Source organism: Salmo salar, chromosome ssa26 (assembly GCF_905237065.1).
Source record: "Salmo salar chromosome ssa26, Ssal_v3.1, whole genome shotgun sequence".
NCBI classification, from domain to species: Eukaryota; Metazoa; Chordata; class Actinopteri; order Salmoniformes; family Salmonidae; genus Salmo; species Salmo salar.
Window position 1 is genome coordinate 53,198,987 of NC_059467.1, and position 27,668 is coordinate 53,226,654.

The 27,668-nt window shown below is 46.9% G+C and overlaps 1 protein-coding gene across 4 annotated transcripts in view; it reads left to right on the plus strand.

Annotated features, from left to right (window-relative positions):
* Window positions 1-27,668, plus strand: part of gpatch1 (G patch domain containing 1) — a 43,729-nt gene that overhangs the window by 1,065 nt on the left and 14,996 nt on the right. For all 4 annotated transcript variants that reach the window (XM_045708387.1, XM_045708384.1, XM_045708385.1 and 1 more), the window contains exons 2-11: window positions 819-953; window positions 2,047-2,147; window positions 3,615-3,775; window positions 4,756-4,853; window positions 5,006-5,046; window positions 6,309-6,557; window positions 23,921-24,071; window positions 24,677-24,756; window positions 25,011-25,218; window positions 27,294-27,570. In XM_045708387.1, coding sequence (XP_045564343.1) covers window positions 819-953; window positions 2,047-2,147; window positions 3,615-3,775; window positions 4,756-4,853; window positions 5,006-5,046; window positions 6,309-6,557; window positions 23,921-24,071; window positions 24,677-24,756; window positions 25,011-25,218; window positions 27,294-27,570 — 1,501 coding nt within the window. The remainder of the gene's footprint in view (window positions 1-818; window positions 954-2,046; window positions 2,148-3,614; window positions 3,776-4,755; window positions 4,854-5,005; window positions 5,047-6,308; window positions 6,558-23,920; window positions 24,072-24,676; window positions 24,757-25,010; window positions 25,219-27,293; window positions 27,571-27,668) is intronic.

Consider the following 27,668-nt stretch of genomic DNA (forward strand, 5'->3'; position numbering starts at 1 on the left):
GCAGCACATGGCTGCTGGAGCCAGACGCTATCAGAGAAGCATTGGGCTGCAGATTGTGGGCTGGTCGCTTCCACTTCTGTCTCTGGCGAGAACACATCATTGACATCCATGTAGGGTAGCGTCTAAAAACTGGATTTTATACTTTCTTGTAAACTTCTCGGGAATGTAAATGATGCCTATTTTTAGTAAGAACTGTGTAATGATTATGGATATACCTTCTGACATGGGGACAAACAGGTAGCTTGTTGACCTACGTCTGACATGGGGACAAACAGGTAGCTCGTTGACCTACGTCTGACATGGGGACAAACAGGTAGCTCGTTGACCTACGTCTGACATGGGGACAAACAGGTAGCTCGTTGACCTACGTCTGACATGGGGACAAACAGGTAGCTCGTTGACCTACGTCTGACATGGGGACAAACAGGTAGCTCGTTGACCTACGTCTGACATGGGGACAAACAGGTAGCTCGTTGACCTACGTCTGACATGGGGACAAACAGGTAGCTCGTTGACCTACGTCTGACATGGGGACAAACAGGTAGCTCGTTGACCTACGTCTGACATGGGGACAAACAGGTAGCTCGTCGACCCTATTTGGTCAATAATTTCTCTTTCTGATCGACCCGGTTCTGGTCTACAGAAATCAAGAGATGTAGTAAGGTATTGTGTTGTAGTTTTGATGTCACGTGTTTTGTCTAGTGCTTCCAACAACAACCCAAAAAAAAGGGGGTGTATTTCCTAACCAGCTACTTTCCTAGTAGAAAGTTTTACTCTACAATATCATGGCTGCTGATGTTTTTGGATCGCGTGTGTAGATGAGCCTCTGAGGAAGCCAATCCCGCTGCACGAGCAGACCGTGAAGGATGAGAAGGGACGCTACCAGAGGTTCCATGGAGCCTTTACTGGGGGATTCTCTGCTGGGTACTTCAACACCGTGGGCACCAAAGAAGGTTGGTCCTGCTGTGGCAAAGGAGTGGGAGTCTGACTCACTCTCTCACAGACACACACAGACACACTCAGAGACACACACACACACACTTACTCAGAGACTCAGACACACTTACACAGACAGACACACACACACACACACACTCTCACTCAGACACACCCACACACTCTCACTCAGAGACACTCACTCAGAGACACACACTATCTCTCTATCTTACCCTCTCACTCACCCAGAGACGGTAGCATGTTGGCCTGTTAATGTCATCATGTGTTGTTTAACCAGCTTCTTTCTGAGGGACCATATACCACATTACCACATTATCACCATACCACATTACCACATTATCACTATACCACATTACCACCATACCACATTATCACCATACCACATTATCACCATACCACATTATCACCATACCACATTATCACCATACCACATTATCACCATACCACATTATCACCATACCACATTACCACTATACCACATTATCACCATAGCACATTAGAACCATACCACATTACCACTATACCACATTATCACCATACCACATTATCACCATACCACATTACCACCATACCACATTACCACTATACCACATTACCACTATACCACATTACCACTATACCACATTATCACCATACCACATTACCACTATACCACATTACCACCATACCACATTACCACCATACCACATTATCACCATACCATATTACCACCATACTGAGGGACCAATGGGGGGGGGTGATTCTATACTGCCATTTTATTGCTATTTGATGTTCCAAACATATTGCTCACTGTTTGTCTGCTGCAGAGAGACAGAGAGATCATGAGAAAATGAGTGCTGATCAGTCGGGGAAATCAAAGTGCTGTAAACAACATGTTGGCTCGCTATTTAAAAAGAAGATGGAGGACGACCTATAGGATGAAAAATACCAGAGTTTAGACAAGCGCCAGCTAACGCTACCTACCTTTTTATGATTTCAATTCGTTTTTTACAAATTAATAATTGGGAGTAAAATATTGATATAATATAGTCCCCAAAAAAATCTTGCAATGTGTGACCTGTATGAATCACTACTTGTTTCCTATCGCAGGGTGGACACCAGCAACCTTTGTTTCATCCAGACAGCAGAAAGCAGGCAGACAGAAAGCAGGCAGACAGAATGACAGGCCAGAGGACTTCATGGATGAGGAGGTAGAACAAACAAAACATCCCATATTATCTTATTAACAACAGTATGCACGAAAGGACTGATCGTACCAACTATTTCCCTTTCGACACCCATATCACGGATGAGGAGGAACCTAGAATCTGGAAGAGAACACGTTATGCATTCTAGAGAACACGTTATGCATTCTAGAGAACACGTTATGCATTCTAGAGAACACGTTATGCATTCTAGAGAACACGTTATGCATTCTAGAGAACACGTTATGCATTCTAGAGAACACATTACACATTCTAGAGAACACGTTACGCATTCTAGAGAACACGTTATGCATTCTAGAGAACACGTTATGCATTCTAGAGAACACGTTATACATTCTAGAGAACACATTACGCATTCTAGAGAACACGTTACGCATTCTAGAGAACACGTTACGCATTCTAGAGAACACGTTATGCATTCTAGAGAACACGTTATACATTCTAGAGAACACATTACGCATTCTAGAGAACACATTACGCATTCTAGAGAACACGTTACGCATTCTAGAGAACACGTTATACATTCTAGAGAACACATTACGCATTCTAGAGAACACATTACGCATTCTAGAGAACACATTACGCATTCTAGAGAACACATTACGCATTCTAGAGAACACATTACACATTCTAGAGAACACGTTACGCATTCTAGAGAACACATTATACATTCTAGAGAACACATTATGCATTCTAGAGAACACATTACGCATTCTAGAGAACACATTACGCATTCTAGAGAACACGTTATACATTCTAGAGAACACATTATACATTCTAGAGAACACATTATACATTCTAGAGAACACATTATGCATTCTAGAGAACACATTATACATTCTAGAGAACACATTATGCATTCTAGAGAACACGTTATGCATTCTAGAGAACACATTATACATTCTAGAGAACACATTACGCATTCTAGAGAACACATTATACATTCTAGAGAACACATTATGCATTCTAGAGAACACGTTATGCATTCTAGAGAACACGTTATGCATTCTAGAGAACACGTTATGCATTCTAGAGAACACGTTATGCATTCTAGAGAACACGTTTAGCATTCTAAAGAACACATTATACATTCTAGAGAACACATTATACATTCTAGAGAACACATTATGCATTCTAGAGAACACATTATACATTCTAGAGAACACATTATGCATTCTAGAGAACACGTTACGCATTCTAGAGAACACGTTACGCATTCTAGAGTCCCCGTTGTGCATTCTAGAGTCCCCGTTGTGCATTCTAGAGTCCCCGTTGTGCATTCTAGAGTCCCCGTTGTGCATTCTAGAGTCCCCGTTGTGCATTCTTGAGTCCCCGTTGTGCATTCTAGAGGCCACATCATGGACGAAATAAGAACTTTGTCAGCACAACAACCATTTCCCTTTGTGAACCAACACGACAACATGGGATGTATAATGTGTTCTGTTTCCTCAGGACCTGGGGGAGCACGGCATCGCCCCCAGACAAATCACCACTACAGCCGACTTTGCCTCAGGCAGGAAGGATGTGATCGCGGACAAGGCCAGAGTCATCACCTCTCTTTCAGCCCCTGTCCCCGGGGACACTGTCCTGGAAGACTTGGTGTCTCCAGCTAGGTAACTAACCACCGCGCTGAACAGACTTGACGTGGTCACTCTGGGCCCCCGTACGTCTCAAATGTCTTAACAGTACAAGGGCTTTTCTACAATCAGGACCTCTCTGGACCTCTCTGGACCTCTCTGGCCCTCTCTGGCCCTCTCTGGCCCTCTCTGGACCTCTCTGGCCCTCTCTGGCCATGTAATAATTCATTGTGAGCTAAATGGTATAACTGATTCCAGATCAGTAGAACTACTCCTCTTAACACAGCCCCCCTTGGTATTCAGTGAGCTAAATAGTATAACTGATTCCAGATCAGTAGAACTACTCCTCTTAACACAGCCCCCCTTGGTATTCAGTGAGCTAAATAGTATAACTGATTCCAGATCAGCAGAACTACTCCTCTTAACACAGCCCCCTTGGTATTCAGTGAGCTAAATAGTATAACTGATTCCAGATCAGTAGAACTACTCCTCTTAACACAGCCCCCCTTGGTATTCAGTGAGCTAAATAGTATAACTGATTCCAGATCAGTAGAACTACTCCTCTTAACACAGCCCCTTGGTATTCAGTGAGCTAAATGGTATAACTGATTCCAGATCAGTAGAACTACTCCTCTTAACACAGCCCCCCTTGGTATTCAGTGAGCTAAATAGTATAACTGATTCCAGATCAGTAGAACTACTCCTCTTAACACAGCCCCCCTTGGTATTCAGTGAGCTAAATAGTATAACTGATTCCAGATCAGTAGAACTACTCCTCTTAACACAGCCCCCTTGGTATTCAGTGAGCTAAATGGTATAACTGATTCCAGATCAGTAGAACTACTCCTCTTAACACAGCCCCCCTTGGTATTCAGTGAGCTAAATAGTATAACTGATTCCAGATCAGTAGAACTACTCCTCTTAACACAGCCCCCCTTGGTATTCAGTGAGCTAAATGTAGTTGCAGTTTGCCTGATGTTGCTACGAAGCGGACTGTCCTTGTTGTCTCCTGATAGGTCCTCCATGGGGGTGGAGTTACTGAGGAAGATGGGCTGGAAGGATGGCCAGGGGGTTGGACCCAGGGTGAAGAGGAAGCTGTCCAAGCAGAAAGCAGGTGGGTTACACTGAACAATTAAAGCAGCAACGTTGTTAGGCTAATACATTGTATTGATTGTACAGATGGACTCTTTTAACTCTCACAAAGTAGTATTTTTACCCTTTTTAGCTTGTGATTTAAAATCATTGTAAAATGTTTCTCTTTTACAGATTCTGCAACGGGGGCGTTCGGCCCGGCCTCGGAATCACAGGTAACACGGTGGTTTTGTTTCAAACCGGGTTCGTTTTTTAAATTTCCATTTGATATAAATCGATATGTAGTTTGTTGTAGAACTACTTCCTGTCGCTGCAGTAGACTCTCAGCTTAGCAGCGATATGCAGTTTGTTGTAGAACTACTTCCTGTCGCTGCAGTAGACTCTCAGCTTAGCGGCGATATGCAGCTTGTTGTAGAACTACTTCCTGTCGCTGCAGTAGACTCTCAGCTTAGCGGCGATATGCAGCTTGTTGTAGAACAGTAGAACTACTTCCTGTCGCTGCAGTAGACTCTCAGCTTAGCAGCGATATGCAGCTTGTTGTAGAACAGTAGAACTACTTCCTGTCGCTGCAGTAGACTCTCAGCTTAGCAGCGATATGTAGTTTGTTGTAGAACTACTTCCTGTCGCTGCAGTAGACTCTCAGCTTAGCAGCGATATGCAGCTTGTTGTAGAACTCCTTCCTGTCGCTGCAGTAGACTCTCAGCTTAGCAGCGATATGCAGTTTGTTGTAGAACTACTTCCTGTCGCTGCAGTAGACTCTCAGCTTAGCGGCGATATGCAGCTTGTTGTAGAACTCCTTCCTGTCGCTGCAGTAGACTCTCAGCTTAGCGGCGATATGCAGCTTGTTGTAGAACTCCTTCCTGTCGCTGCAGTAGACTCTCAGCTTAGCAGCGATATGCAGCTTGTTGTAGAACAGTAGAACTACTTCCTGTCGCTGCAGTTTACTCTCAGCTTAGCAGCGATATGCAGCTTGTTGTAGAACTCCTTCCTGTCGCTGCAGTAGACTCTCAGCTTAGCAGCGATACGCAGCTTGTTGTAGAACTACTTCCTGTCGCTGCACTAGACTCTCAGCTTAGCAGCGATACGCAGCTTGTTGTAGAACTACTTCCTGTCGCTGCAGTAGACTGTCAGCTTAGCATCAACATGCTAAGCTGTGATGTGCAACTGTGATGTACCGTTCGGACACAAAATGACGGACAGTCCGATCAGCGAAGGAGCGTTAAGGCGGGACTACCGATCCTCCAATGGCTGTGGATGTGTAACCCGATACCCCGTAGTCATCCGAGGAAGGGAAGCGGCGCTGTCAGACAGAACAATCACAAAACAGATGTTGATTTCTAAGCTAATTACCTTGATAAAACTATTTTAAATGACAACGAAAGTCCCCAAAAATAGGCTACTTAACGTTTACCCCTCCCCATCAATGCAAAGGTAATGTGATTGGTCGACCCGTCCCCTTACTGTTATTAAACCACAGGATGAGGAAGACGGAGAATTCGTCCCTGTGAACGTGACCTTCGCTCCCGAAGACGTGACTCCCATAGACTTCGCCCCTAAAGTGGATCTCCACGGCCTGGGGTACCGGGGTCTGAACCCCCAGGCGGCCCTGAGGGGAGGTCCGGGCGCCGGACACATTAACCTGTTCACCGTGGACTCAGACAGGACCAACAGCCTGTTTGGAGAGGACAGGAAGGGACCTAAACGCAGAGGAGGAGTAGCAGGACAGGTATGTATGTATGTATGTATGTATGTATGTATGTATACATCAGCTCTAATAGTAGGGAAAACACTGACTGACTGACTGTTGTCAGCTCTAATAGTAGGGAAAACACTGACTGACTGGCTGTTGTCAGCTCTAATAGTAGGGAAAACACTGACTGACTGACTGTTGTCTGCTCTAATAGTAGGGAAAACACTGACTGACTGTTGTCTGCTCTAATAGTAGGGAAAACACTGACTGGCTGGCTGTTGTCAGCTCTAATAGTAGGGAAAACACTGACTGGCTGGCTGTTGTCTGCTCTAATAGTAGGGAAAACACTGACTGACTGACTTTGTCTGCTCTAATAGTAGGGAAAACACTGACTGGCTGTTGTCTGCTCTAATAGTAGGGAAAACACTGACTGGCTGGCTTGTCTGCTCTAATAGTAGGGAAAACACTGACTGGCTGACTGTTGTCTGCTCTAATAGTAGGGAAAACACTGACTGGCTGGCTTTGTCTGCTCTAATAGTAGGGAAAACACTGACTGGCTGGCTGTTGTCTGCTCTAATAGTAGGGAAAACACTGACTGACTGCTGTTGTCTGCTATAATAGTAGGGAAAACACTGACTGGCTGGCTGTTGTCAGCTCTAATAGTAGGGAAAACACTGACTGACTGGCTGTTGTCTGCTCTAATAGTAGGGAAAACACTGACTGGCTGTTGTCTGCTCTAATAGTAGGGAAAACACTGACTGACTGTTGTCTGCTATAATAGTAGGGAAAACACTGACTGGCTGTTGTCAGCTCTAATAGTAGGGAAAACACTGACTGACTGTTGTCAGCTCTAATAGTAGGGAAAACACTGACTGACTGGCTGTTGTCAGCTCTAATAGTAGGGAAAACACTGACTGACTGTTGTCTGCTCTAATAGTAGGGAAAACACTGACTGACTGACTGTTGTCTGCTCTAATAGTAGGGAAAACACTGACTGACTGACTGTTGTCTGCTCTAATAGTAGGGAAAACACTGACTGGCTGTTGTCTGCTCTAATAGTAGGGAAAACACTGACTGACTGACTGTTGTCTGCTCTAATAGTAGGGAAAACACTGACTGACTGACTGTTGTCTGCTCTAATAGTAGGGAAAACACTGACTGGCTGTTGTCTGCTCTAATAGTAGGGAAAACACTGACTGACTGGCTGTTGTCAGCTCTAATAGTAGGGAAAACACTGACTGACTGGCTGTTGTCTGCTCTAATAGTAGGGAAAACACTGACTGACTGTTGTCTGCTCTAATAGTAGGGAAAACACTGACTGACTGACTGTTGTCAGCTCTAATAGTAGGGAAAACACTGACTGACTGGCTGTTGTCTGCTCTAATAGTAGGGAAAACACTGACTGGCTGACTGTTGTCAGCTCTAATAGTAGGGAAAACACTGACTGACTGACTGTTGTCAGCTCTAATAGTAGGGAAAACACTGACTGGCTGGCTGTTGTCTGCTCTAATAGTAGGGAAAACACTGACTGACTGTTGTCTGCTCTAATAGTAGGGAAAACACTGACTGACTGGCTGTTGTCTGCTCTAATAGTAGGGAAAACACTGACTGACTGTTGTCTGCTCTAATAGTAGGGAAAACACTGACTGACTGGCTGTTGTCTGCTCTAATAGTAGGGAAAACACTGACTGGCTGACTGTTGTCTGCTCTAATAGTAGGGAAAACACTGGCTGACTGTTGTCTGCTCTAATAGTAGGGAAAACACTGACTGACTGGCTGTTGTCAGCTCTAATAGTAGGGAAAACACTGACTGACTGGCTGTTGTCAGCTCTAATAGTAGGGAAAACACTGACTGGCTGACTGTTGTCTGCTCTAATAGTAGGGAAAACACTGACTGACTGGCTGTTGTCTGCTCTAATAGTAGGGAAAACACTGACTGGCTGACTGTTGTCAGCTCTAATAGTAGGGAAAACACTGACTGACTGGCTGTTGTCAGCTCTAATAGTAGGGAAAACACTGACTGGCTGACTGTTGTCTGCTCTAATAGTAGGGAAAACACTGACTGACTGGCTGTTGTCTGCTCTAATAGTAGGGAAAACACTGACTGACTGTTGTCTGCTCTAATAGTAGGGAAAACACTGACTGACTGACTGTTGTCTGCTCTAATAGTAGGGAAAACACTGACTGACTGTTGTCAGCTCTAATAGTAGGGAAAACACTGACTGGCTGACTGTTGTCTGCTCTAATAGTAGGGAAAACACTGACTGACTGGCTGTTGTCTGCTCTAATAGTAGGGAAAACACTGACTGACTGGCTGTTGTCAGCTCTAATAGTAGGGAAAACACTGACTGGCTGTTGTCAGCTCTAATAGTAGGGAAAACACTGACTGACTGGCTGTTGTCAGCTCTAATAGTAGGGAAAACACTGACTGACTGTTGTCAGCTCTAATAGTAGGGAAAACACTGACTGACTGACTGTTGTCTGCTCTAATAGTAGGGAAAACACTGACTGGCTGGCTGTTGTCTGCTCTAATAGTAGGGAAAACACTGACTGACTGGCTGTTGTCTGCTCTAATAGTAGGGAAAACACTGACTGGCTGGCTGTTGTCTGCTCTAATAGTAGGGAAAACACTGACTGACTGGCTGTTGTCTGCTCTAATAGTAGGGAAAACACTGACTGACTGGCTGTTGTCTGCTCTAATAGTAGGGAAAACACTGACTGACTGTTGTCTGCTCTAATAGTAGGGAAAACACTGACTGACTGGCTGTTGTCTGCTCTAATAGTAGGGAAAACACTGACTGACTGTTGTCTGCTCTAATAGTAGGGAAAACACTGACTGGCTGTTGTCAGCTCTAATAGTAGGGAAAACACTGACTGGCTGTTGTCTGCTCTAATAGTAGGGAAAACACTGACTGACTGTTGTCTGCTCTAATAGTAGGGAAAACACTGACTGGCTGGCTGTTGTCAGCTCTAATAGTAGGGAAAACACTGACTGACTGGCTGTTGTCTGCTCTAATAGTAGGGAAAACACTGACTGGCTGGCTGTTGTCTGCTCTAATAGTAGGGAAAACACTGACTGACTGTTGTCTGCTCTAATAGTAGGGAAAACACTGACTGACTGACTGTTGTCTGCTCTAATAGTAGGGAAAACACTGACTGACTGGCTGTTGTCTGCTCTAATAGTAGGGAAAACACTGACTGACTGGCTGTTGTCTGCTCTAATAGTAGGGAAAACACTGACTGGCTGGCTGTTGTCAGCTCTAATAGTAGGGAAAACACTGACTGACTGGCTGTTGTCTGCTCTAATAGTAGGGAAAACACTGACTGGCTGACTGTTGTCTGCTCTAATAGTAGGGAAAACACTGACTGGCTGTTGTCTGCTCTAATAGTAGGGAAAACACTGACTGACTGGCTGTTGTCAGCTCTAATAGTAGGGAAAACACTGACTGGCTGGCTGTTGTCAGCTCTAATAGTAGGGAAAACACTGACTGACTGGCTGTTGTCAGCTCTAATAGTAGGGAAAACACTGACTGACTGACTGTTGTCAGCTCTAATAGTAGGGAAAACACTGACTGACTGGCTGTTGTCTGCTCTAATAGTAGGGAAAACACTGACTGACTGTTGTCAGCTCTAATAGTAGGGAAAACACTGACTGGCTGGCTGTTGTCAGCTCTAATAGTAGGGAAAACACTGACCGACTGTTGTCAGCTCTAATAGTAGGGAAAACACTGACTGACTGGCTGTTGTCTGCTCTAATAGTAGGGAAAACACTGACTGGCTGTTGTCTGCTCTAATAGTAGGGAAAACACTGACTGGCTGGCTGTTGTCTGCTCTAATAGTAGGGAAAACACTGGCTGACTGTTGTCTGCTCTAATAGTAGGGAAAACACTGACTGACTGGCTGTTGTCTGCTCTAATAGTAGGGAAAACACTGACTGACTGGCTGTTGTCAGCTCTAATAGTAGGGAAAACACTGACTGACTGACTGTTGTCAGCTCTAATAGTAGGGAAAACACTGACTGACTGGCTGTTGTCTGCTCTAATAGTAGGGAAAACACTGACTGGCTGGCTGTTGTCTGCTCTAATAGTAGGGAAAACACTGACTGACTGACTGTTGTCAGCTCTAATAGTAGGGAAAACACTGACTGGCTGTTGTCAGCTCTAATAGTAGGGAAAACACTGACTGACTGACTGTTGTCTGCTCTAATAGTAGGGAAAACACTGACTGACTGGCTGTTGTCTGCTCTAATAGTAGGGAAAACACTGACTGACTGACTGTTGTCTGCTCTAATAGTAGGGAAAACACTGACTGACTGTTGTCAGCTCTAATAGTACGGGAAAACACTGACTGACTGGCTGTTGTCTGCTCTAATAGTAGGGAAAACACTGACTGGCTGGCTGTTGTCAGCTCTAATAGTAGGGAAAACACTGACTGGCTGTTGTCAGCTCTAATAGTAGGGAAAACACTGACTGGCTGACTGTTGTCTGCTCTAATAGTAGGGAAAACACTGACTGGCTGTTGTCAGCTCTAATAGTAGGGAAAACACTGACTGACTGGCTGTTGTCTGCTCTAATAGTAGGGAAAACACTGGCTGACTGGCTGTTGTCTGCTCTAATAGTAGGGAAAACACTGACTGACTGGCTGTTGTCTGCTCTAATAGTAGGGAAAACACTGACTGACTGACTGTTGTCAGCTCTAATAGTAGGGAAAACACTGACTGACTGGCTGTTGTCAGCTCTAATAGTAGGGAAAACACTGACTGACTGACTGTTGTCTGCTCTAATAGTAGGGAAAACACTGACTGACTGTTGTCTGCTCTAATAGTAGGGAAAACACTGACTGGCTGGCTGTTGTCAGCTCTAATAGTAGGGAAAACACTGACTGGCTGGCTGTTGTCTGCTCTAATAGTAGGGAAAACACTGACTGACTGACTGTTGTCTGCTCTAATAGTAGGGAAAACACTGACTGGCTGTTGTCTGCTCTAATAGTAGGGAAAACACTGACTGGCTGGCTGTTGTCTGCTCTAATAGTAGGGAAAACACTGACTGACTGTTGTCTGCTCTAATAGTAGGGAAAACACTGACTGGCTGGCTGTTGTCAGCTCTAATAGTAGGGAAAACACTGACTGGCTGGCTGTTGTCTGCTCTAATAGTAGGGAAAACACTGACTGGCTGTTGTCTGCTATAATAGTAGGGAAAACACTGACTGACTGACTGTTGTCTGCTCTAATAGTAGGGAAAACACTGACTGACTGGCTGTTGTCTGCTCTAATAGTAGGGAAAACACTGACTGACTGTTGTCTGCTCTAATAGTAGGGAAAACACTGACTGACTGACTGTTGTCAGCTCTAATAGTAGGGAAAACACTGACTGGCTGTTGTCTGCTCTAATAGTAGGGAAAACACTGACTGGCTGACTGTTGTCAGCTCTAATAGTAGGGAAAACACTGACTGACTGACTGTTGTCTGCTCTAATAGTAGGGAAAACACTGACTGACTGGCTGTTGTCAGCTCTAATAGTAGGGAAAACACTGACTGGCTGGCTGTTGTCTGCTCTAATAGTAGGGAAAACACTGACTGACTGTTGTCAGCTCTAATAGTAGGGAAAACACTGACTGACTGGCTGTTGTCTGCTCTAATAGTAGGGAAAACACTGACTGACTGGCTGTTGTCAGCTCTAATAGTAGGGAAAACACTGACTGACTGACTGTTGTCTGCTCTAATAGTAGGGAAAACACTGACTGACTGTTGTCTGCTCTAATAGTAGGGAAAACACTGACTGACTGGCTGTTGTCAGCTCTAATAGTAGGGAAAACACTGACTGGCTGGCTGTTGTCAGCTCTAATAGTAGGGAAAACACTGACTGACTGACTGTTGTCTGCTCTAATAGTAGGGAAAACACTGACTGACTGTTGTCTGCTCTAATAGTAGGGAAAACACTGACTGACTGACTGTTGTCAGCTCTAATAGTAGGGAAAACACTGACTGACTGGCTGTTGTCAGCTCTAATAGTAGGGAAAACACTGACTGACTGACTGTTGTCTGCTCTAATAGTAGGGAAAACACTGACTGACTGTTGTCTGCTCTAATAGTAGGGAAAACACTGACTGACTGGCTGTTGTCAGCTCTAATAGTAGGGAAAACACTGACTGGCTGGCTGTTGTCTGCTCTAATAGTAGGGAAAACACTGACTGACTGTTGTCAGCTCTAATAGTAGGGAAAACACTGACTGACTGGCTGTTGTCTGCTCTAATAGTAGGGAAAACACTGACTGGCTGTTGTCTGCTCTAATAGTAGGGAAAACACTGACTGACTGACTGTTGTCAGCTCTAATAGTAGGGAAAACACTGACTGACTGTTGTCTGCTCTAATAGTAGGGAAAACACTGACTGACTGACTGTTGTCAGCTCTAATAGTAGGGAAAACACTGACTGACTGACTGTTGTCTGCTCTAATAGTAGGGAAAACACTGACTGGCTGGCTGTTGTCAGCTCTAATAGTAGGGAAAACACTGACTGACTGGCTGTTGTCTGCTCTAATAGTAGGGAAAACACTGACTGGCTGTTGTCTGCTCTAATAGTAGGGAAAACACTGACTGACTGTTGTCTGCTATAATAGTAGGGAAAACACTGACTGGCTGTTGTCAGCTCTAATAGTAGGGAAAACACTGACTGACTGGCTGTTGTCAGCTCTAATAGTAGGGAAAACACTGACTGACTGTTGTCTGCTCTAATAGTAGGGAAAACACTGACTGACTGACTGTTGTCTGCTCTAATAGTAGGGAAAACACTGACTGACTGACTGTTGTCTGCTCTAATAGTAGGGAAAACACTGACTGGCTGTTGTCTGCTCTAATAGTAGGGAAAACACTGACTGACTGACTGTTGTCTGCTCTAATAGTAGGGAAAACACTGACTGACTGACTGTTGTCTGCTCTAATAGTAGGGAAAACACTGACTGGCTGTTGTCTGCTCTAATAGTAGGGAAAACACTGACTGACTGGCTGTTGTCAGCTCTAATAGTAGGGAAAACACTGACTGACTGGCTGTTGTCTGCTCTAATAGTAGGGAAAACACTGACTGACTGTTGTCTGCTCTAATAGTAGGGAAAACACTGACTGACTGACTGTTGTCAGCTCTAATAGTAGGGAAAACACTGACTGACTGGCTGTTGTCTGCTCTAATAGTAGGGAAAACACTGACTGGCTGACTGTTGTCTGCTCTAATAGTAGGGAAAACACTGACTGACTGGCTGTTGTCTGCTCTAATAGTAGGGAAAACACTGACTGACTGTTGTCTGCTCTAATAGTAGGGAAAACACTGACTGACTGGCTGTTGTCTGCTCTAATAGTAGGGAAAACACTGACTGGCTGACTGTTGTCTGCTCTAATAGTAGGGAAAACACTGGCTGACTGTTGTCTGCTCTAATAGTAGGGAAAACACTGACTGACTGGCTGTTGTCAGCTCTAATAGTAGGGAAAACACTGACTGACTGGCTGTTGTCAGCTCTAATAGTAGGGAAAACACTGACTGGCTGACTGTTGTCTGCTCTAATAGTAGGGAAAACACTGACTGACTGGCTGTTGTCTGCTCTAATAGTAGGGAAAACACTGACTGGCTGACTGTTGTCTGCTCTAATAGTAGGGAAAACACTGACTGACTGTTGTCTGCTCTAATAGTAGGGAAAACACTGACTGACTGGCTGTTGTCTGCTCTAATAGTAGGGAAAACACTGACTGACTGTTGTCTGCTCTAATAGTAGGGAAAACACTGACTGACTGACTGTTGTCTGCTCTAATAGTAGGGAAAACACTGACTGACTGTTGTCAGCTCTAATAGTAGGGAAAACACTGACTGGCTGACTGTTGTCTGCTCTAATAGTAGGGAAAACACTGACTGACTGGCTGTTGTCTGCTCTAATAGTAGGGAAAACACTGACTGACTGGCTGTTGTCAGCTCTAATAGTAGGGAAAACACTGACTGGCTGTTGTCAGCTCTAATAGTAGGGAAAACACTGACTGACTGGCTGTTGTCAGCTCTAATAGTAGGGAAAACACTGACTGACTGTTGTCAGCTCTAATAGTAGGGAAAACACTGACTGACTGACTGTTGTCTGCTCTAATAGTAGGGAAAACACTGACTGGCTGGCTGTTGTCTGCTCTAATAGTAGGGAAAACACTGACTGACTGGCTGTTGTCTGCTCTAATAGTAGGGAAAACACTGACTGGCTGGCTGTTGTCTGCTCTAATAGTAGGGAAAACACTGACTGACTGGCTGTTGTCTGCTCTAATAGTAGGGAAAACACTGACTGACTGGCTGTTGTCTGCTCTAATAGTAGGGAAAACACTGACTGACTGTTGTCTGCTCTAATAGTAGGGAAAACACTGACTGACTGGCTGTTGTCAGCTCTAATAGTAGGGAAAACACTGACTGACTGTTGTCTGCTCTAATAGTAGGGAAAACACTGACTGGCTGTTGTCAGCTCTAATAGTAGGGAAAACACTGACTGACTGGCTGTTGTCAGCTCTAATAGTAGGGAAAACACTGACTGACTGTTGTCTGCTCTAATAGTAGGGAAAACACTGACTGGCTGTTGTCAGCTCTAATAGTAGGGAAAACACTGACTGGCTGTTGTCTGCTCTAATAGTAGGGAAAACACTGACTGACTGTTGTCTGCTCTAATAGTAGGGAAAACACTGACTGGCTGGCTGTTGTCAGCTCTAATAGTAGGGAAAACACTGACTGACTGGCTGTTGTCTGCTCTAATAGTAGGGAAAACACTGACTGGCTGGCTGTTGTCTGCTCTAATAGTAGGGAAAACACTGACTGACTGTTGTCTGCTCTAATAGTAGGGAAAACACTGACTGACTGGCTGTTGTCTGCTCTAATAGTAGGGAAAACACTGACTGACTGTTGTCTGCTCTAATAGTAGGGAAAACACTGACTGACTGGCTGTTGTCTGCTCTAATAGTAGGGAAAACACTGACTGGCTGGCTGTTGTCTGCTCTAATAGTAGGGAAAACACTGACTGGCTGTTGTCAGCTCTAATAGTAGGGAAAACACTGACTGGCTGGCTGTTGTCTGCTCTAATAGTAGGGAAAACACTGACTGACTGTTGTCTGCTCTAATAGTAGGGAAAACACTGACTGACTGACTGTTGTCTGCTCTAATAGTAGGGAAAACACTGACTGACTGGCTGTTGTCTGCTCTAATAGTAGGGAAAACACTGACTGACTGGCTGTTGTCTGCTCTAATAGTAGGGAAAACACTGACTGGCTGGCTGTTGTCAGCTCTAATAGTAGGGAAAACACTGACTGACTGGCTGTTGTCTGCTCTAATAGTAGGGAAAACACTGACTGGCTGACTGTTGTCTGCTCTAATAGTAGGGAAAACACTGACTGGCTGTTGTCTGCTCTAATAGTAGGGAAAACACTGACTGACTGGCTGTTGTCAGCTCTAATAGTAGGGAAAACACTGACTGGCTGGCTGTTGTCAGCTCTAATAGTAGGGAAAACACTGACTGACTGGCTGTTGTCAGCTCTAATAGTAGGGAAAACACTGACTGACTGACTGTTGTCAGCTCTAATAGTAGGGAAAACACTGACTGACTGGCTGTTGTCTGCTCTAATAGTAGGGAAAACACTGACTGACTGTTGTCAGCTCTAATAGTAGGGAAAACACTGACTGGCTGGCTGTTGTCAGCTCTAATAGTAGGGAAAACACTGACTGACTGTTGTCAGCTCTAATAGTAGGGAAAACACTGACTGACTGGCTGTTGTCTGCTCTAATAGTAGGGAAAACACTGACTGGCTGTTGTCTGCTCTAATAGTAGGGAAAACACTGACTGGCTGGCTGTTGTCTGCTCTAATAGTAGGGAAAACACTGGCTGACTGTTGTCTGCTCTAATAGTAGGGAAAACACTGACTGACTGGCTGTTGTCTGCTCTAATAGTAGGGAAAACACTGACTGACTGGCTGTTGTCAGCTCTAATAGTAGGGAAAACACTGACTGACTGACTGTTGTCAGCTCTAATAGTAGGGAAAACACTGACTGACTGGCTGTTGTCTGCTCTAATAGTAGGGAAAACACTGACTGGCTGGCTGTTGTCTGCTCTAATAGTAGGGAAAACACTGACTGACTGACTGTTGTCAGCTCTAATAGTAGGGAAAACACTGACTGGCTGTTGTCAGCTCTAATAGTAGGGAAAACACTGACTGACTGACTGTTGTCTGCTCTAATAGTAGGGAAAACACTGACTGACTGGCTGTTGTCTGCTCTAATAGTAGGGAAAACACTGACTGACTGACTGTTGTCTGCTCTAATAGTAGGGAAAACACTGACTGACTGTTGTCAGCTCTAATAGTACGGAAAACACTGACTGACTGGCTGTTGTCTGCTCTAATAGTAGGGAAAACACTGACTGGCTGGCTGTTGTCAGCTCTAATAGTAGGGAAAACACTGACTGGCTGTTGTCAGCTCTAATAGTAGGGAAAACACTGACTGGCTGACTGTTGTCTGCTCTAATAGTAGGGAAAACACTGACTGGCTGTTGTCAGCTCTAATAGTAGGGAAAACACTGACTGACTGGCTGTTGTCTGCTCTAATAGTAGGGAAAACACTGGCTGACTGGCTGTTGTCTGCTCTAATAGTAGGGAAAACACTGACTGACTGGCTGTTGTCTGCTCTAATAGTAGGGAAAACACTGACTGACTGACTGTTGTCAGCTCTAATAGTAGGGAAAACACTGACTGACTGGCTGTCTGCTCTAATAGTAGGGAAAACACTGACTGACTGGCTGTTGTCTGCTCTAATAGTAGGGAAAACACTGACTGACTGGCTGTTGTCAGCTCTAATAGTAGGGAAAACACTGACTGACTGGCTGTTGTCAGCTCTAATAGTAGGGAAAACACTGACTGACTGACTGTTGTCAGCTCTAATAGTAGGGAAAACACTGACTGGCTGTTGTCTGCTCTAATAGTAGGGAAAACACTGACTGGCTGACTGTTGTCTGCTCTAATAGTAGGGAAAACACTGACTGACTGACTGTTGTCTGCTCTAATAGTAGGGAAAACACTGACTGGCTGACTGTTGTCTGCTCTAATAGTAGGGAAAACACTGACTGACTGGCTGTTGTCAGCTCTAATAGTAGGGAAAACACTGACTGACTGGCTGTTGTCAGCTCTAATAGTAGGGAAAACACTGACTGACTGGCTGTTGTCAGCTCTAATAGTAGGGAAAACACTGACTGACTGTTGTCTGCTCTAATAGTAGGGAAAACACTGACTGGCTGTTGTCTGCTCTAATAGTAGGGAAAACACTGACTGGCTGTTGTCTGCTCTAATAGTAGGGAAAACACTGACTGACTGGCTGTTGTCTGCTCTAATAGTAGGGAAAACACTGACTGGCTGTTGTCAGCTCTAATAGTAGGGAAAACACTGACTGGCTGACTGTTGTCTGCTCTAATAGTAGGGAAAACACTGACTGGCTGTTGTCTGCTCTAATAGTAGGGAAAACACTGACTGACTGGCTGTTGTCTGCTCTAATAGTAGGGAAAACACTGACTGACTGACTGTTGTCAGCTCTAATAGTAGGGAAAACACTGACTGACTGACTGTTGTCTGCTCTAATAGTAGGGAAAACACTGACTGGCTGTTGTCAGCTCTAATAGTAGGGAAAACACTGACTGACTGTTGTCTGCTCTAATAGTAGGGAAAACACTGACTGACTGGCTGTTGTCTGCTCTAATAGTAGGGAAAACACTGACTGGCTGGCTGTTGTCTGCTCTAATAGTAGGGAAAACACTGACTGACTGACTGTTGTCTGCTCTAATAGTAGGGAAAACACTGACTGGCTGTTGTCAGCTCTAATAGTAGGGAAAACACTGACTGACTGACTGTTGTCTGCTCTAATAGTAGGGAAAACACTGACTGGCTGACTGTTGTCTGCTCTAATAGTAGGGAAAACACTGACTGACTGACTGTTGTCTGCTCTAATAGTAGGGAAAACACTGACTGACTGGCTGTTGTCTGCTCTAATAGTAGGGAAAACACTGGCTGACTGACTGTTGTCTGCTCTAATAGTAGGGAAAACACTGACTGACTGGCTGTTGTCAGCTCTAATAGTAGGGAAAACACTGACTGACTGGCTGTTGTCTGCTCTAATAGTAGGGAAAACACTGACTGACTGACTGTTGTCTGCTCTAATAGTAGGGAAAACACTGACTGACTGACTGTTGTCTGCTCTAATAGTAGGGAAAACACTGACTGACTGGCTGTTGTCAGCTCTAATAGTAGGGAAAACACTGACTGACTGTTGTCTGCTCTAATAGTAGGGAAAACACTGACTGGCTGGCTGTTGTCTGCTCTAATAGTAGGGAAAACACTGACTGACTGGCTGTTGTCTGCTCTAATAGTAGGGAAAACACTGACTGGCTGTTGTCAGCTCTAATAGTAGGGAAAACACTGACTGACTGGCTGTTGTCTGCTCTAATAGTAGGGAAAACACTGACTGACTGTTGTCTGCTCTAATAGTAGGGAAAACACTGACTGGCTGTTGTCTGCTCTAATAGTAGGGAAAACACTGACTGACTGTTGTCTGCTCTAATAGTAGGGAAAACACTGACTGACTGTTGTCTGCTCTAATAGTAGGGAAAACACTGACTGGCTGACTGTTGTCTGCTCTAATAGTAGGGAAAACACTGACTGACTGTTGTCAGCTCTAATAGTAGGGAAAACACTGACTGACTGGCTGTTGTCAGCTCTAATAGTAGGGAAAACACTGACTGGCTGACTGTTGTCAGCTCTAATAGTAGGGAAAACACTGACTGGCTGACTGTTGTCAGCTCTAATAGTAGGGAAAACACTGACTGACTGTTGTCAGCTCTAATAGTAGGGAAAACACTGACTGACTGGCTGTTGTCTGCTCTAATAGTAGGGAAAACACTGACTGACTGACTGTTGTCTGCTCTAATAGTAGGGAAAACACTGACTGACTGACTGTTGTCTGCTCTAATAGTAGGGAAAACACTGACTGACTGTTGTCAGCTCTAATAGTAGGGAAAACACTGACTGGCTGGCTGTTGTCTGCTCTAATAGTAGGGAAAACACTGACTGACTGACTGTTGTCTGCTCTAATAGTAGGGAAAACACTGACTGACTGGCTGTTGTCTGCTCTAATAGTAGGGAAAACACTGGCTGACTGACTGTTGTCTGCTCTAATAGTAGGGAAAACACTGACTGACTGGCTGTTGTCAGCTCTAATAGTAGGGAAAACACTGACTGACTGGCTGTTGTCTGCTCTAATAGTAGGGAAAACACTGACTGACTGACTGTTGTCTGCTCTAATAGTAGGGAAAACACTGACTGACTGACTGTTGTCTGCTCTAATAGTAGGGAAAACACTGACTGACTGGCTGTTGTCAGCTCTAATAGTAGGGAAAACACTGACTGACTGTTGTCTGCTCTAATAGTAGGGAAAACACTGACTGGCTGGCTGTTGTCTGCTCTAATAGTAGGGAAAACACTGACTGACTGGCTGTTGTCTGCTCTAATAGTAGGGAAAACACTGACTGGCTGTTGTCAGCTCTAATAGTAGGGAAAACACTGACTGACTGGCTGTTGTCTGCTCTAATAGTAGGGAAAACACTGACTGACTGTTGTCTGCTCTAATAGTAGGGAAAACACTGACTGGCTGTTGTCTGCTCTAATAGTAGGGAAAACACTGACTGACTGTTGTCTGCTCTAATAGTAGGGAAAACACTGACTGACTGTTGTCTGCTCTAATAGTAGGGAAAACACTGACTGGCTGACTGTTGTCTGCTCTAATAGTAGGGAAAACACTGACTGACTGTTGTCAGCTCTAATAGTAGGGAAAACACTGACTGACTGGCTGTTGTCAGCTCTAATAGTAGGGAAAACACTGACTGGCTGACTGTTGTCAGCTCTAATAGTAGGGAAAACACTGACTGGCTGACTGTTGTCAGCTCTAATAGTAGGGAAAACACTGACTGACTGTTGTCAGCTCTAATAGTAGGGAAAACACTGACTGACTGGCTGTTGTCTGCTCTAATAGTAGGGAAAACACTGACTGACTGACTGTTGTCTGCTCTAATAGTAGGGAAAACACTGACTGACTGACTGTTGTCTGCTCTAATAGTAGGGAAAACACTGACTGACTGTTGTCAGCTCTAATAGTAGGGAAAACACTGACTGGCTGGCTGTTGTCTGCTCTAATAGTAGGGAAAACACTGACTGACTGGCTGTTGTCTGCTCTAATAGTAGGGAAAACACTGACTGGCTGTTGTCTGCTCTAATAGTAGGGAAAACACTGACTGACTGACTGTTGTCTGCTCTAATAGTAGGGAAAACACTGACTGGCTGGCTGTTGTCTGCTCTAATAGTAGGGAAAACACTGACTGGCTGGCTGTTGTCAGCTCTAATAGTAGGGAAAACACTGACTGACTGTTGTCAGCTCTAATAGTAGGGAAAACACTGACTGGCTGTTGTCAGCTCTAATAGTAGGGAAAACACTGACTGACTGACTGTTGTCTGCTCTAATAGTAGGGAAAACACTGACTGGCTGTTGTCTGCTCTAATAGTAGGGAAAACACTGACTGACTGGCTGTTGTCAGCTCTAATAGTAGGGAAAACACTGACTGACTGTTGTCTGCTCTAATAGTAGGGAAAACACTGACTGGCTGACTGTTGTCTGCTCTAATAGTAGGGAAAACACTGACTGACTGGCTGTTGTCAGCTCTAATAGTAGGGAAAACACTGACTGACTGACTGTTGTCTGCTCTAATAGTAGGGAAAACACTGACTGACTGACTGTTGTCTGCTCTAATAGTAGGGAAAACACTGACTGACTGACTGTTGTCTGCTCTAATAGTAGGGAAAACACTGACTGGCTGTTGTCTGCTCTAATAGTAGGGAAAACACTGACTGGCTGACTGTTGTCTGCTCTAATAGTAGGGAAAACACTGACTGACTGGCTGTTGTCTGCTCTAATAGTAGGGAAAACACTGACTGGCTGGCTGTTGTCAGCTCTAATAGTAGGGAAAACACTGACTGGCTGGCTGTTGTCAGCTCTAATAGTAGGGAAAACACTGACTGACTGACTGTTGTCTGCTCTAATAGTAGGGAAAACACTGACTGGCTGTTGTCTGCTCTAATAGTAGGGAAAACACTGACTGACTGACTGTTGTCTGCTCTAATAGTAGGGAAAACACTGACTGACTGGCTGTTGTCTGCTCTAATAGTAGGGAAAACACTGACTGACTGACTGTTGTCAGCTCTAATAGTAGGGAAAACACTGACTGGCTGTTGTCTGCTCTAATAGTAGGGAAAACACTGACTGACTGGCTGTTTTCAGCTCTAATAGTAGGGAAAACACTGACTGGCTGTTGTCAGCTCTAATAGTAGGGAAAACACTGACTGACTGACTGTTGTCAGCTCTAATAGTAGGGAAAACACTGACTGGCTGACTGTTGTCTGCTCTAATAGTAGGGAAAACACTGACTGGCTGTTGTCTGCTCTAATAGTAGGGAAAACACTGACTGACTGTTGTCAGCTCTAATAGTAGGGAAAACACTGACTGACTGACTGTTGTCAGCTCTAATAGTAGGGAAAACACTGACTGACTGGCTGTTGTCTGCTCTAATAGTAGGGAAAACACTGACTGACTGACTGTTGTCTGCTCTAATAGTAGGGAAAACACTGGCTGACTGACTGTTGTCTGCTCTAATAGTAGGGAAAACACTGACTGGCTGACTGTTGTCTGCTCTAATAGTAGGGAAAACACTGACTGACTGTTGTCTGCTCTAATAGTAGGGAAAACACTGACTGACTGACTGTTGTCAGCTCTAATAGTAGGGAAAACACTGACTGACTGACTGTTGTCTGCTCTAATAGTAGGGAAAACACTGACTGACTGGCTGTTGTCTGCTCTAATAGTAGGGAAAACACTGACTGACTGGCTGTTGTCTGCTCTAATAGTAGGGAAAACACTGACTGGCTGACTGTTGTCTGCTCTAATAGTAGGGAAAACACTGACTGGCTGTTGTCAGCTCTAATAGTAGGGAAAACACTGACTGGCTGTTGTCAGCTCTAATAGTAGGGAAAACACTGACTGGCTGACTGTTGTCTGCTCTAATAGTAGGGAAAACACTGACTGACTGACTGTTGTCAGCTCTAATAGTAGGGAAAACACTGACTGGCTGACTGTTGTCTGCTCTAATAGTAGGGAAAACACTGACTGGCTGTTGTCTGCTCTAATAGTAGGGAAAACACTGACTGGCTGTTGTCAGCTCTAATAGTAGGGAAAACACTGACTGACTGACTGTTGTCAGCTCTAATAGTAGGGAAAACACTGACTGACTGGCTGTTGTCAGCTCTAATAGTAGGGAAAACACTGACTGGCTGACTGTTGTCTGCTCTAATAGTAGGGAAAACACTGACTGGCTGTTGTCTGCTCTAATAGTAGGGAAAACACTGACTGACTGTTGTCAGCTCTAATAGTAGGGAAAACACTGACTGACTGGCTGTTGTCTGCTCTAATAGTAGGGAAAACACTGACTGACTGACTGTTGTCTGCTCTAATAGTAGGGAAAACACTGGCTGACTGACTGTTGTCTGCTCTAATAGTAGGGAAAACACTGACTGACTGTTGTCTGCTCTAATAGTAGGGAAAACACTGACTGGCTGACTGTTGTCTGCTCTAATAGTAGGGAAAACACTGACTGACTGTTGTCTGCTCTAATAGTAGGGAAAACACTGACTGACTGACTGTTGTCAGCTCTAATAGTAGGGAAAACACTGACTGACTGGCTGTTGTCTGCTCTAATAGTAGGGAAAACACTGACTGACTGACTGTTGTCTGCTCTAATAGTAGGGAAAACACTGACTGGCTGTTGTCAGCTCTAATAGTAGGGAAAACACTGACTGACTGACTGTTGTCAGCTCTAATAGTAGGGAAAACACTGACTGACTGGCTGTTGTCTGCTCTAATAGTAGGGAAAACACTGACTGGCTGTTGTCAGCTCTAATAGTAGGGAAAACACTGACTGACTGACTGTTGTCAGCTCTAATAGTAGGGAAAACACTGACTGACTGGCTGTTGTCTGCTCTAATAGTAGGGAAAACACTGACTGGCTGTTGTCTGCTCTAATAGTAGGGAAAACACTGACTGGCTGGCTGTTGTCAGCTCTAATAGTAGGGAAAACACTGACTGGCTGACTGTTGTCTGCTCTAATAGTAGGGAAAACACTGACTGACTGTTGTCAGCTCTAATAGTAGGGAAAACACTGACTGACTGACTGTTGTCAGCTCTCTGTATTGTTTGGTTGTTACTGGTCAGGTGCTCTGGGATTCTTGGCTTGACCCTTGACCCTTTGACCCCCCCCCCAGGGGTTTGGTGTGGGTGCGATGGAGGACGAGGACGATGACATCTACCACAGAGACGCCATGTCTAACTACGACACGGTGCTGGGAGGGGAGGAGCCTGGGGACGGCCTGTACGGATGGACCGCCCCCCAGCAGTACAACAGGAAGAAGACAGGTCTGAGATGACAGGAGATGGACGACTGTGGGACAGTTTCCCTGACACGGATTGAGCCTTGTCCTGGACTAAAACATATATTTTCAATGGAGAATCTTTGGGGTACCAGTTGTGTTTGTCCTGAATCTCTGGGGGAACAGGTCCTACCAGTTGTTGTCCTGAATCTCTGGGGGAACTGGTCCTACCAGTTGTGTTTGTCCTGAATCTCTGGGGGACAGGTCCTACCAGTTGTTGTCCTGAATCTCTGGGGGAACTGGTCCTACCAGTTGTGTTTGTCCTGAATCTCTGGGGGACAGGTCCTACCAGTTGTGTTTGTCCTGAATCTCTGGGGGACAGGTCCTACCAGTTGTGTTTGTCCTGAATCTCTGGGGAACAGGTCCTACCAGTTGTTGTCCTGAATCTCTGGGGGAACAGGTCCTACCAGTTGTTGTCCTTCACTATGGAAGATTATGGTTCATACATTTGTTTAGGGTTTATGTGTAAGGGACTCTCTGTGCCTATTTATTCCGTGTCAAAGTCCTGCCCATGGACATAATGTAGATCACATCAATGATGATCACTGAATATTGTTGTCTAATCCTTTCTTCCTCCTCCTTCTTCATCAGACCACAGTAAAGACGCTGCTTATCTGGGTAAAATCCTAGAAGGATTCACCCTGGCCTCCGATAAGATGGAGAACAAAACAGTAGGTTCTCGCTTTACCTAGTTTCTAAATGAATCTGTCTTCAATTACCTCAGAATTATATCACCTACATCCCCTGGCCTCCTCTCTCTCTCTTTCCCTCTCTCTTTCTCTCCCCTCTCTCGCTCTCCCCTCTCTCGCTCTCCCCTCTCTCTCTGTCTCTCTCTCTGTCTCTCTCTTTCCCCCTCTGTTTCCCCCTCTCTCTCTGTCTCTCTCTCTGTCTCTCTCTCTGTCTCTCTCTCTGTCTCTCTCCTCAGATCTTCCCTCCTCCCAACCTGCCCAGAGACTTCAGGCCGGTCCACTACTTCCGTCCAGTGGTGGACATGTCCAGCGTGAGCCCCATGGTAGCCCAGGCCCTGCAGACGTCTCGAGGACACATGGCCCAGGAAGAGCCCTCTAAGGGGGGACGCCACCAGCTGGACTCTGCCCAGAGGAGGGATCTGCTGGGGGAAGCTGCGCTGCAAGGTACATTCTTCTTCAACCTCTTGCCACAACAACAATGTTTTAATACTCGGGGGCATCTTCTCTTTATCATCTTCTCTTTATTTTTAATGAAAGCAGATCAATCTACTCACCCTGGTCTTCTCCTCGTCCATTTCCACTATTTCAATATTAAATACCTGGCTGGATTTGAAAGCTGGAGGATATTTTGGAATAAGCTCCTTTTGTATGCTTTTGTTGTCTCTAATACCTCCCCTGCCCTGTCTCCTCCTCCCCCTGCCCTGTCTCCTCCTCCCCCTGCCCTGTCTCCTCCTCCCCCTGCCCTGTCTCCTCCCCCCCTGCCCTGTCTCCTCCCCCCCTGCCCTGTCTCCTCCTCCCCCCTGCCCTGTCTCCTCCTCCCCCTGCCCTGTCTCCTCCCCCCCTGCCCTGTCTCCTCCTCCCCCTGCCCTGTCTCCTCCCCCCCTGCCCTGTCTCCTCCCTCCCCCTGCCCTGTCTCCTCCTCCCCCTGCCCTGTCTCCTCCTCCCCCCTGCCCTGTCTCCTCCTCCCCCTGCCCTGTCTCCTCCTCCCCCTGCCCTGTCTCCTCCCCCCTGCCCTGTCTCCTCCTCCCCCTGCCCTGTCTCCTCCTCCCCCTGCCCTGTCTCCTCCTCCCCCCTGCCCTGTCTCCTCCCCCCTGCCCTGTCTCCTCCTCCCCCTGCCCTGTCTCCTCCTCCCCCTGCCCTGTCTCCTCCTCCCCCTGCCCTGTCTCCTCCTCCCCCTGCCCTGTCTCCTCCTCCCCCTGCCCTGTCTCCTCCTCCCCCCTGCCCTGTCTCCTCCCCCCCTGCCCTGTCTCCTCCTCCCCCTGCCCTGTCTCCTCCTCCCCCTGCCCTGTCTCCTCCTCCCCCTGCCCTGTCTCCTCCTCCCCCTGCCCTGTCTCCTCCCCCCTGCCCTGTCTCCTCCCCCCTGCCCTGTCTCCTCCTCCCCCTGCCCTGTCTCCTCCTCCCCCTGCCCTGTCTCCTCCTCCCCCTGCCCTGTCTCCTCCCCCCTGCCCTGTCTCCTCCTCCCCTGCCCTGTCTCCTCCTCCCCCTGCCCTGTCTCCTCCTCCCCCTGCCCTGTCTCCTCCTCCCCCCTGCCCTGTCTCCTCCTCCCCCTGCCCTGTCTCCTCCTCCCCCTGCCCTGTCTCCTCCTCCCCTGCCCTGTCTCCTCCTCCCCCCTGCCCTGTCTCCTCCTCCCCCTGCCCTGTCTCCTCCTCCCCCTGCCCTGTCTCCTCCTCCCCCTGCCCTGTCTCCTCCTCCCCCTGCCCTGTCTCCTCCTCCCCCTGCCCTGTCTCCTCCTCCCCCCTGCCCTGTCTCCTCCTCCCCCCTGCCCTGTCTCCTCCTCCCCCTGCCCTGTCTCCTCCCCCCCTGCCCTGTCTCCTCCTCCCCCTGCCCTGTCTCCTCCTCCCCCCTGCCCTGTCTCCTCCTCCCCCCTGCCCTGTCTCCTCCCCCCCTGCCCTGTCTCCTCCCCCTGCCCTGTCTCCTCCCCTCGCCCTGTCTCCTCCTCCCCCCTGCCCTGTCTCCTCCTCCCCCTGCCCTGTCTCCCCCCCCTGCCCTGTCTCCCCCCCTGCCCTGTCTCCTCCCCCTGCCCTGTCTCCTCCTCCCCCTGCCCTGTCTCCTCCTCCCCCTGCCCTGTCTCCTCCCCCCTGCCCTGTCTCCTCCTCCCCCTGCCCTGTCTCCTCCCCCCTGCCCTGTCTCCTCCCCCCCTGCCCTGTCTCCTCCCCCCTGCCCTGTCTCCTCCTCCCCCTGCCCTGTCTCCTCCCCCTGCCCTGTCTCCTCCTCCCCCTGCCCTGTCTCCTCCCCCCCTGCCCTGTCTCCTCCCCCCCTGCCCTGTCTCCTCCCCCCTGCCCTGTCTCCTCCCCCCTGCCCTGTCTCCTCCCCCCCTGCCCTGTCTCCTCCCCCTCCCTGCCCTGTCTCCTCCCCTCCCCTGCCCTGTCTCCTCCCTCCCCTGCCCTGTCTCCTCCTCTCCCCTGCCCTGTCTCCTCCCCTCCCTGCCCTGTCCCCTCCCCTCCCTGCCCTGTCCCCTCCCCTCCCTGCCCTGCTCTCCTCCCCTCGCCCTGTCTCCTCCCCTGTCCTCCTCCCTCCAGGCCCCAGCTCTGTGTTTGACCTGCTGAAGGTTGAGGACAGAGAGAGACTCTGCGGCCTACGGAGGCCCTCCTCAGATACCAGCTCAGGCCCCAGACAGCTCACCCCTGGCTGGTCCTCCCCTGTCCTCCCCCCTCCAGGCCCCAGACAGCTCACCCCTGGCTGGTCCTCCCCTGTCCTCCCCCCTCCAGGCCCCAGACAGCTCACCCCTGGGGAGGCCAGAGCAGCTGTGGTGGCTGCAGCAGCCAGAGCCTCGGCCCAGAAGGCCCTGTCTAGCAGGTAAACCTTTTTATGTCTGTCTGTCTCACCATGTCTGAACCATCTCTGTGTTCTGTGTTGTAGTCCTGTCTTGTATTGTAGTCGTGTTCTATATTGTA